The 12,100-nt window shown below is 35.5% G+C and overlaps 1 protein-coding gene across 1 annotated transcript in view; it reads left to right on the forward strand.

Moving 5' to 3' along the window:
- Polq (DNA polymerase theta) overlaps nucleotides 1-12,100 on the forward strand; it is a 107,355-nt gene that overhangs the window by 41,287 nt on the left and 53,968 nt on the right. The window contains exons 10-12 of the mRNA XM_027936100.2: nucleotides 5,466-5,608; nucleotides 7,215-7,419; nucleotides 7,637-7,779. Coding sequence (XP_027791901.2) covers nucleotides 5,466-5,608; nucleotides 7,215-7,419; nucleotides 7,637-7,779 — 491 coding nt within the window. The remainder of the gene's footprint in view (nucleotides 1-5,465; nucleotides 5,609-7,214; nucleotides 7,420-7,636; nucleotides 7,780-12,100) is intronic.

The following is a 12,100-nucleotide window of genomic DNA, read 5'->3' on the forward strand; positions in this document are numbered from 1 at the left end:
AGTTACAGAAACAATACCTCATTAGATAGTTTTGTGTTCTTAAAGGTTTCTATAGCAAAAGGAAAAGAACATCTTGCCCCAGTCATGACCCTTCTACTTGGCATTGTTGTTTTAAAGGATGAAGTCATGAAACAAAATGGAGTCACATTTGCTCCTACTACCACACAGCTCTCTGCTCCTTTGTGTTCAAAGTTTTTAAATTTTAGATTCCACATATAAGTAAAAGATGTGGTATTTGTTGGGAGTCTCCCTGAGAACTCCCCGGGCCTTTCAAACATGGCGGTGGGCAAATTGCCAGTAGGCAGCTAGAACTCCCTGGGCCTTAAAGATAAGAAGCCCCTAATGCAACATGGTGGCGGACAAGTTGCCAGTGGGCGGATAACAAGTTGTTCTGAAAACCTCGTGGACAGTTCGTGCCCCCCATGAATTTTATGTAGGGCGGACGTGCGTTCACCGTAGGTGATGAACTGACCTTTACTATGATTGGCCCCGGGAGCTTCCTGGTTTAAGATAACTGACTCTCACTTTCTATATAAACTAGCATCAGCTTGTAGTAAAGTGCTTCATCTTTGTCACTGCTGTCTGTACGTGCATTTTAATCTCCAACAACGAACCTTGGCCTTTCAGTATTTATTTTCTGTGCCTGAATATTCCACTGAACCTGAATATCTTTCAGGTTCATCCATGTTGTCACAAATACCATAATTTCCTTCTTTTTAAAGGCTGGATAGTATGCTAATGTGTATTTATGCCACATTATCTTTATCTTTTTATCCATTGATGGGCACTTATGTTCATTCCATAACTTGGTTATTGTAAATAGTGTTGCAGAAAATCCAGGGATGCAAGTATCTCTTGATATACTGATTTCAAATTTTTGGCATACAAACCTAGAAATGGGATTGCTGAATCATATGATTTTTGTATGGGCTATGTTTTCTATTGTATTCTGCAATTCAGTCATTATATTTTTCATCTCTAGAATTTATATTTCTTTCTGGTTTTTTTTTCTATTTCTTTGTCAAACTTCTCATTTTGTTCATGTACTGTTTTCCAAATTTTATTTAATTTTTATCTGTATAATCTTGCAGTTCATGGTCTTTCTTAAAAAAATATTTTGGATTCTTTGTCTATTATTTCATACCTCTCCATTTCTTCAGGGTCCATTGTTAGAGCTTTATTAAGTTTCTTTTGGAAGTATGATTTGCTGATTCTTTGTAATTCTATGTTTTTGTCCTGGTGTCCATACTGAAACCAGATTTTGAGATAAAACTCTGTTCTCTACTTCTTTTGGTATGTGTGTAAGCTGCAGGCCTCTGCAGGCCAAGAAAGCCCCTTTTAGTTTTAGCAGCTAATCACAACAGGGGATGCATACTGGCATCAGCTCTGAAGGCAAAGCTGGATTCTCCTCCACTATCATTGAGTGGTGTGTTGCTGCTTTCAGTTATTGCAGCTCTAAATGGGTGCTATGGCCCCCAATATTGCAGTAGGCTCTAGCAGCAAGGATTTTGTCTTGCAAATCTGAAGAATAAAATTCACACGACAGTGGAAGGCCAGAGTGAAAGGAGTAGGATTTATTCAAGTATGAATAGAAACAGAACTCCTGTAGGGGCAAGAGGGGAACCCCATAGGGGTTACTGCCTGAGTGTGCTAATATATAGGTTTATGTAGCACTAGGGTTCACACTGTTGGTTCAAACTTATGCTGATCAGGATTTGGAAAAGAACTAACACTATTGGTTAAACCTTGAGCCTGAACTTCCATTCAAGTTTGTTCCACTTCTGTGTTTGTTTTTTCTGATTGCCTTTAGCTCAAAATAATCTTTATGCTCAAGTAGCAAATTTGGGGGTAGCATATTCTGATTTCCTTCTATCCAAAGTTCTGTTTTTCTACAATTTGGTGGGAAACAGGAGATTGAGGTGGTCTGATTGTGCATGCTTGGGTGTGGCACTGTGTGGAGCAGGCACTGGGCCCAGTGTACGAAAGGTCAGCCAGCACCCCTGGCTTACCTAGCCTCACGCCCCAGAGGGTATGGCAGGCTTCATGTGGCCAGGGCCAGTGCTCCAGTCCACCTAGCTGCTCCTCCACAGCTCTAGGATAACTTTAAAACTTGTATGGAAACAGCCCCTTCTTTATAGGTGTTCTTCAGAAGGGATAGACTCTCGCTAATTAGTGTGACCGATGATTCTGTGTGAGCCAGCTTCTAGTGAACCCAGGTAGTCAGAGCCTGCTTTTGGGTTTCTGCCTTTGCTTTAATTTCAAGTGGGGCTACTGACTCGGCTGTGCTTTTGAGTCAGAACTGTCTGAACTCTGCAATTAGGGAGAGTTGCTGGTTAGACATTGCAATCAACTATGATTGGAATGAGTCCCAGGGTGTATTTCCTGGCTAGATGGTACCAAAATTTGAGATCTTTAGAGGCCAGTCTTGCAAGCTGGACCTTGATGTTAAGCAGAGCTGCTGCTCAGTCTGGATGGAACCAGCTGCTATGCCAAGAAGTGCATAATCAAGGTTTGCCTTCCTGCCTAGATAGGACCTTGAGTTGTGTTTCACAGAGCACTGTTAAAACTTCCAGGTGTGGCAGAACTAGTCCTTGCTCTTTGCTGAAATGTGCTGTGGTGGTTATCTCTCTCCCTGTACAGAGTCTTGGATCTGGCATTGGGGCTAGACCTGGAGGCTGGCTATCCAGGGATCCAAGCCAGTCAGAACTTCCCACACCACTCTGAGTGACCAGTTCATAGCAAGCATTGCTGTTGTGCACAGTAATGTTGTTGGCTGGTATTTTTAGGCAGGTACCCCTGCTGGCAGGTACACAGAGCTTCCACCAAGACCTGCCTGCTGTTCACCGTGAGCTCACCTCCTGTTTTGTTTCTACCTGACCCTAGGTGATCTAGGTGGGCTTCTTGGGATTATAGTGGAATGCTAGGAAGCTACATGTCTGCTTCTGATTCTCTTTTCCTACTATAGAAACCATGAGTCCTAGGGATGCCTCTCCTTTGGCACTGTGATGACCTTTGGACACTGTGCTCTGATGTAGTCAAAATGAAGTCATTTATTTTAGTTCTGTGTGTGTGTGTGTGTGTGTGTGTGTGTGTTTGCTGGGGTAGAGGGAGGGAGGCTGACAGGGTAGGATTCTGTTGTCATGCAGATGCCTCAGGTTTATTTTCAAGTTTGGAGGTCTTCACAAAGGATCCTTTCTGGGGAGAGGGAATGGGTTGGTAGTGAAACCTGGGAGCTCCTATTCTACCTTTTGCAGGCATCTTGTGTCTTTTTTTCATAATGGCACCTTTCTTTTTGTAATTATGTCTAGATAAGTAGTCAATGATTATCCAGTTTATAGTCATTTCATTTTATCCTGTCATTCTCAACTTGGCAGTCAGTGATAGGAAAGCATCAACTGTACATCTGTACTTTTTCTGCCTGGTATGGTTAGGATACAGTATCACAATGCCAGTTTTATTTAGAGGATATACAATCAATCAACAAATATATGAAAAAATGTTCATCATCTCTAGCAATCAGAGAAATGCAAATCAAAACTACTCTAAGATATCATCTCACTCCAATCAGAATGGCAGCTATTATTAAGACAAACAAGAATAAGTGTTGGCGAGGGTGTGGGGGAAAAAGATACACTCATATATTGCTGGTGGGACTGCAAATTGGTGCAGCCAATATGGAAAGCAGTATGGAGATTACTTGGAAATCTGGGAATGGAACCACCATTTGATCCAGCTATCCCTCTCCTTGGTCTATACCCAAAGGACTTTAAATCAGCATACTACAGGGACACAGCCATATCAATGTTTCTAGCAGCACAATTCACAATAGCTAAACTGTGGAGCCAACCTAAATGGCCTTCAATAGATGAATGGATAAAAAAAATGTGGCATATATACACATGGAATTTTATTCAGCAATAAAAAGAGAACAAAATCATGGCATTTGCAGGTAAATGGATAGCACTGGAGAAAATAATGCTAAGTGAAGTTAGCCAATCCCCAAAAAACAAATGCCGAATGTTTTCTCTGATATAAGGAGGCTGATTCATAGTTGGGTAGGGAGGGGGAACATAGGAGGAATAGACAAAGTCTAGATAGGGCAGAGGGGTGAGAGGGAAAGGGAGGGGGCAGGGGGTTGGCAAGGATGGTGGAATGTGATAGACATCATTATCCAAAGTACATGAATGAAGACACGAATTGGTGTCAACATATGTTATATACAACCAGAGATATGAAAAAATTGTGCTGTATATGTGTAATAAAAATTGTAATGCATTCCACTGCCATTTATTTTTTAAAGAAATCAATAAAAAAATTCACACTCATGCCCTTCATTTTGCTTATTGAACATCGTATTTAACTGTTGCTTTTCCCACATCATTGGATTCAGTTTTGAAAATAATTCTTTACTCAATTATCATAATAACCTAAAGCATTTAGATTAAATATTATAATGTGACTTTTTAAGATATTTATAAGTATTTTTAAATTTATTTGTTATCACTGTGACTAGTAATTTATATTTGCATTTTACTTTATAGTTTTTAAAGTATCTCTACTACCTAATTATTAAACAATAATGGTTGGTCCTTTAGCTGAAGGAAAAGAGCTATTTCTGTATTAACTTAGGTTCTGCATCTGGGGCCTGCTAAATAATTGATAATGGATTACCTGAGAAAAGGCATGCAAACTTCATTTGATATTGATAATTTAATTTTTATGTGCATGGAAGCTTTCATGGAAATGAAGATTCCCACAAGGCTGTTAGACCTAGGGTCTTATAGTTTATATGATATTTCTCCATAAATTGTAGACAAGTGAAAAGACAAAGGAAAAGGTGTTTGATCTTCTTAGGGCACTAAATCAGGAGAAGATTATATACATAGGAAACTAATGGCAGAAGTTTATATAAGTAATATTTGTTTGTACAGACCTATCTCAAAAAGGACCTTCTTGGCTGGGGTTGTGGCTCAGTGGTAGAGTGCCTGCCTAGCATGTGTGGGGCACTGGGTTCGATTCTCAGCACCACATATAAATAAATAAAATAAAGATCCATTGACAGCTAAACAATAATAAAAAAAAAAAGGACCTTCCGTCTCCTATGATAAGGGTTCTTCTCTTGGTATGGGTGAGGAAAGACGAAACATATTCACAAAGGGAAATTTATGTCTTACTTTAGGCAGACTGGGAGAGGACAAAGCATTCTCTCGATGTGTTTGTTGTTTTCTTATTGCCTTTAGCTCAAAATAATCTTTACACCTAAGTAGCAAATTTTAGGGTTGCATATTATGGTTTCCTTGTATCCAAAGTGTAAGAAGTAAAAGCATTAGACATAATGCTATGACCGTAACAACCATTATCATCTTTTACCTCTTTTTAAACAACTAAAACCAATTAAGTTCTCTTTATCAGGTATCTTATGGAAATGGATTGGGGTTTTGACAACCTATGGTTTTTGTTTATAGGTGAGAGTATCTTAGTTTGTAAGAACTCTGAGAAATCAAAGGGCATAGCTCTACTTCAGGGATCTCTAAAACCTGTTCGCAGCTGTCTGCAAAGACGAGAAGGAGAAGAAGTAACTGCCAGTATGATACGAGCTATTCTGGAGGTAAGACAGGGTTCAATAAACTACCACTTGGCTCTTTTATACCTATGTTAACATGGTAGTACTTTAGTAGGTGAAAATATTTTTGTTGTTGTTGTATGAGGAACAGAACTCAGGAATGCTCTACCAATGAGCTACATCTTTGATCCCCTCCCCCCTCACTTTTTAAAAATTCTAGGACAGGATCTAAATTGCTGAGGCTGGCCTTGAATTTGAGGACTGGCCTCCTACCTCAGCCTCTTGAATAGCTGGGAATACAGGCATGTGCCTCTGTGCCTGGCTAATATGTGAAAAATCTTGTCTCTCTTTCTCTTTTTAAATTATTTTATATTTTTAGCCTTCCCAAATCTGAATTTGTACGTGTTTCAGCTAGTGCTCTATCAATTCACTTCAAAATAATAATTAAAAACTTAATGCCAGATGGTTCTTTTCACTTTTTAGATATTCTTTATTGTTTTTTGAAGTTAAAGGTAACAAAAAATGTACGCAGTTCCTCCATCTAGATCATATCTTATGACACTAAAATAAAATCATGGTACAACTATATATGATTAGAAGTTTACAATAATACAGAAAAATCTCAACAATATTCAACAATAGTACAACAAATTCTGTACAATAATACAGAAAAATAAAACCTTTCTTTGCTCAGATTCCTCGAAGGTAACCCCCTGATGAGCATTTCAAGTTTGATTCAGACATGTTTTTTGTGCTTATATCAGCATGCCTTGGTGTTGCTTTCAGCACCAGTACTAGTGATATTGGTGCCTCTATGTGAATTCTTTTCTAATCAGTTTGGGAAAAAAGAAAATACTTGATAACATAGGGTCAGGAATGATGTCCAAAGTAGACACATTGATACATTGCTGAAACTCTTTTGGAGAGCAATTTGGCCTTACCTGCTAAAATTGAAACTACATATACCCATTTGCCTAGCAGTTCTACATCTAGGAATTTTATCCAGGAATATATTTGTGAAATTATATTAAATTAAATGTAAAAAATATTTTTATAGCACTATTAGTTAATAACAAAAAAATGGAAAGAAACTAAGATACCATTAATACGAATTTTATGGCAAAAGATGCTTTGTGGTCATTAAAAAGCTCTGTGACGATATGTGTCCAATATAAAGTAAAAGAAGGCAAGAGACAAATTTGTATATATAATAAAGTAGCTATGGGTAAAATAATATCTGCAATAAGTGACTTCATGTTTTCTTGCACCTATTCCCACCTTTCTGTGTGGGAAGTATTCAATAGTAGCATTCCTCCTATGTGCCTTAGAGGAAGGATGAAAACATTTGATTTGGTTCATGGCCTTGAACTGTCACTACCTCTTTCATGTGTATTGTTAGTTCTGAAATTTCAAATGGATAATGATTCATTTATTTTTGTTTATAAGCAAATACTATGTCTACCTACCTTGAGGGAAAACTTTTCATGTTGTTAGCAGGTACTATCTATATTTGCAGTATGTGATGATGGAAGAGAGTTAATAAGAGTATCTAAGATTCTGAAACTATTTTAAGAGAATAAAATCTCTTATATTATGAAGGCCTGTATATCTTATAAAAAATTTACAGAAGTTTTTAAACATTTTCTATCAGATAATAGTTGGTGGTGTGGCAAGTACATCAAAAGATATGCAGATGTATGCTTCTTGTACATTTTTGGCTGCGAGTATTAAAGAAGGGAAGCAGGGAATTCAGAGAAATCAAGATTCTGTCCAACTTGGAGCAATCGAGGCCTGTGTGATGTGGCTACTAGAAAATGAATTCATCCAGATTACAGAAGACAGTGATGGAACAGAAGGTAAATATGAGTTCTCAGTTAAAATTTATTTACTGTTTCATCTTCTACTCACTTTTCTGAAAATCTTGCTTATAAATTTCTGCATGTTAGGTAAGATTCTGTTTGTAAAATTGATGAGAGCTGAGAAGGTTAATACAGGAATATAGAAAGACAATGTTTTGTTTTATTTTATATTATTTTTAACATTTGCTCCTGTGTTTCTTCACTCCCAACCCAGGAAAGGTGTATCGTCCAACACATCTTGGTTCTGCTACCCTTTCTTCATCACTTTCTCCAACTGATACCTTAGATATTTTTGCTGACCTCCAAAGAGCAATGAAGGGTTTTGTTTTAGAGAATGATCTTCATATTGTCTATCTGGTAAGTTCTGCCTTTTTAACTTTTATATTTGTGCAAATTGGAAGGAAAAAAAAAAAAAAACCTTGGAGCATCAAAAAACACCTAGGGAACATCTTGTCTGTTTTCCTTGATCAGGTTAGTAGTGGTGGGAATAGCAAAGAAAAGGCAAGGAGAGAATTGTTTTAAATAAGCTAAATCTTCAGTGACCTTTTAGTTTATTTTCTCCAACCTGTTTAAAAAGGGATTTGAGATAGTTTATAAAAAATAATTTATTTCACAACATGTAAAAGAAAAGCAAAAGACAAGGGATATCAGAAAATTAAAGATTAACATAATACAAAACTCATGAAGAGTTAAAGAGGCATGCTGTTACATCATGTACTCGTGTCAAATTTGGTTCTGAATTTTCTAGCAACTAAAGGAGAGAAACTTGATTAGTCTCCATATTAATAAAGTAAAATGCATAAAATTGCCTAAGAGAAATTTAGTCCTAAAATAATACTTTGGGACTCATAGTATTGATAAATCTCTATAATAAATGCAGAAAGGAATTTTAAGTTTGTTTATATTGTACCATCTTCCATTAGTGTAACAAAGATTTTGATAAGAATTATAAAGTAGAGTTTGGGGTCATATTTTCTAGCAAGAACTTGACTAGATAGTAATAGTAATTATTTTTATCAGTTAAGAACAGATACAAGTCAGGTGCTGTGGTGTGAGCCTGTAATGCCAGTGGCTTGGGAGGTTGAGACAGGAGGATTGTGAGTTCCAAAGCAAGGCACTAAGCAACTCAGTGAGACCCTATCTTTAAATGAAATATGAAAAATAGGGGCTGGGGATGTGGCTCAGTAGTTGAGTGCCCCTGAGTTCAATCCCCAGTACTAAAAAAAAAAAAAAGAACATGTACATTCACTTTGATAAGCAATTCCGGAGAGGTAAAATTGAAATTTTTGTTAGAATGAAGAAGGCCTATCGGGGAGTGTACTTTTAAAACACTATATAGTGAATAGAGGGGAACTGTCTAGATAGTGTATTTTTTCTTTTCACAAATATACTTAATAAATGGATGATAATGGGCTATGGACAATCAATGGGCCAAAAGTTCTGTGTTCTAAAATGTGGCTGGGAAGATTCTCTTAGCAGGCCTTACCAATCATCTACCATGGCCTTAAAAATAAGTCTAATTTATCATACAGTGGCCAAGTTTGTGAGGTTTAGGGTCAGATTGCCATAATTTGACTATTGGCCTCATCACATATACCTTGGATCAATACTCAACCTCTCTCAAGATGCTCTTTCCTTATTTGTAAAATGGAGATAGTAATAATACCCACCTTGGGGCTGATAGTCTTTGATGAATGTTTGACATCTTAGTAAATATTTAATACATTTTATCTACTTTTTTTTTCTAGTAAATTCTCTATAAGCATTATGTAAGTCATTTATCAAATCACTAATTACTCCTATCCCTCTGTGAAATAAAGACCGATGCTAGGCATTGGAATGCTGAGTGCTTATGGCTAGCAGACTCCTGCACTTCTCTTGCTGCTTGAGTTGTATGCCCTTCGAAAGTTAATTTCATTTGTTCCCAAACTTGTTCATGCCAATTTATGTCTGTGAAAAATAGGCTGAATGCAAATTATTAAAAAAATTGCTAATTAAATATGTGAGTGGGACAACTATAAAAGCTCTGAGAAAAACTTACAAAGTGTAGAAAAAAACAGGATACTGCTTATAGATTATTTTGCAGTTATCTTTTTATGTATTTCTAAATTCACTTTACAAAACAGAAGCTAGAGTTCTTAAGAGTGCATTGTGGGTGTGGTTTAACTAAGAAAACAATGATAAATTCTAACAGACCTTAGAAGGTCTTATAAGGAAGGCTTGACCCTAGCTCAAAATATTAGCAAATAAATATGCATTTATGTTTTAGGTTAAAATATTTATACTTTGCATATTCTTTTTTATTTTTTGAATATTTAAAACATGTATATGATTCAAAGGTTAGAAGTATATTAAAAGAAATAGAGAAGCCAGACTCCTGTATCTCTGGCATGGTCTTCCCACTCCCTTCGTAAATTACTGTTTTCATTAGTTTTGATATCTCTCTTTTCTTGCTTCATCTTATAAAAATTAACAAGGAGTAATGTATAATCTTCACCTTCTTTCTTTTGCAGATGATGACATCATGCATACATTGTTCTATACCTTCATTTTCCTTACAATGTGATGTATCTTGGAAATCATTCTATATCAATTTATGGAGAGTTTTTTATTTCTTAGTTGTGTAACTCTGTTGAATGGGTACAAGTACTGATGTTTATTCAATCAGTTCTCTGTTGATGGACATTTGGATTGCATCCAATATTTTGTTATGGCGAATGATGCCGCCATCACACAGTGTTTAGTATTTACAAAGGTTTATCTTTGGCACAAACTCTCAGAAGTATGAGATTGCTGGGTAAAGAAAACCACAAATGATTCTGGCTTTGCTTGATTGCCCTCCATAAAGTCTGTATCATTTTCCAATTTTGTCAGAGAAATATGTTAGAATTTGTTTTTTGCTCAGCCTTATAAAAATAGATTATATTGTCAAGATTTTGAATTTCTGAATGTAGCTTTAATTTACATTTAATTTAAAATGTACATAATAGATTGTATATTATGAGTATATGTGAACATTTTTCATATGCTTAAGGGCAATTTGCTCATTTTTCTATTGCATTTTTTGGTCTTTTATATACTAGGGAGATGTATGCTTTGTGGTGTAACTGGAAAGTATTTTCTTCCTGTTAGTCACTTTTTTTGTCTTTGCTCGTTGTGTTGTATCTAGAGCATTCTAAAAAATGCAGCTAAAGTCAAGAGCTTTTGAATTAATGAGAAAGTCTTTTCTTGCTCTGAGATCAATAAGGAATTCTCTCACATTTTCCTCAAATATAATCCTTTTATTCTGAGCTGTGCTTTATTTGGAGTTTATCCTGAAGTATGATTCTTTAATTTTTTTCTTATTTTCCATAATGGTTATCTGCAATTCCAGCATCATTTATTAAAAGGTTCATTTATTCACAATGATTCAAGATGACAACTTTTATATACTAATTTCCCATTGAATTTGGGTATATTGCTAATTTCCATCTCAATTGGATATTTTTCTGTTTTATTTGTTTGTCTGAAACAAACAAATAAGATTATTTTGTGTGGTAGTACCTCTGTTTTAGTTAAAAGCTTTTATCGGGCTATTTTCCCTTCATTGCTTTTCTTTTTCATTATTTATAGGTATGCTTGTTTACTCTTTAATATAATGTTTAGAATTAACTTGGTAATTTTTATTGGTATCTTTAAATTTTTAGTATCACTAATAATTCTAGTAATAAATTATAATAATATAATTAATATAATAAATTATAGTAATTATAATAAGTGATGGTAGTATTAATAATTGGTGTGTGAACATGAGGGGGACTTCCTTTTTCTTGTCAAGTTGCCTTGCTCAGGGAAAGGAATGTTTCTCTTCTGTTTAAGTCTACTTTTGGGCTCTCAAGGGTATTTTGAAGATTTTCTCAGATTTTGAGCATTTATTTATTTTTTAAACAGCTTTATTATGATATAGTTTACATATGACGTGTATAGGGTACAAATCAATGCCTTTTTATATATTTACAGAGCTGTGCAATCATCACCAACATGTGATTTCAGAACATTTTCATCACCTCAGGAAAAACCCTGTAACGCATCACTCCATATCTAGCAAACCACATTTTCCTCTAGCCTCCTCATTCTCCTCCAGCCCTGGGCAATCATTAATGTATTCACGGTGGTTTTTGTTTTTATAAACTTTTCCATTGTGTAAATTTTATATAATGGAATCATATAATGTGTTGTCTTTTATGACTGGTTTCTTTTACTCAGCATGATGTTTTCAGGATGCATCTATGTTATAGCATCTATCAGTACTTAAGTCCTTTTAATTGCTGAATAATGTTCCATTATGTGGATATACCACAAAAACTTTTTTGTATATATATGTTCATCATTTGATGGCATTTGGGTTGTTCCCACTTTTTTACTATTATGGATAATGCTTCTCTGAATATTTGTGTACAATTTTTTACATGGATGCATGTTTTGAATTTTCTTGAATATAACCCTGGGAATAGAATTGCTAAATCAAATGGTAATTCTATTTTTAATATTTTGAGAACTCCAAACTATTTTTTTTTTCAAAATGGCTGTTGAATTTTACATTCTCACCAGCAAGTACACAGTTCTTATATGTTTATATTCACATTAATGCTTGGATCAATACTCAACTGCTCTCAAGATGTTCTTTCCTTATCTGTGT

Source organism: Marmota flaviventris, chromosome 8 (genome assembly GCF_047511675.1).
Source record: "Marmota flaviventris isolate mMarFla1 chromosome 8, mMarFla1.hap1, whole genome shotgun sequence".
Taxonomy (NCBI): Eukaryota; Metazoa; Chordata; class Mammalia; order Rodentia; family Sciuridae; genus Marmota; species Marmota flaviventris.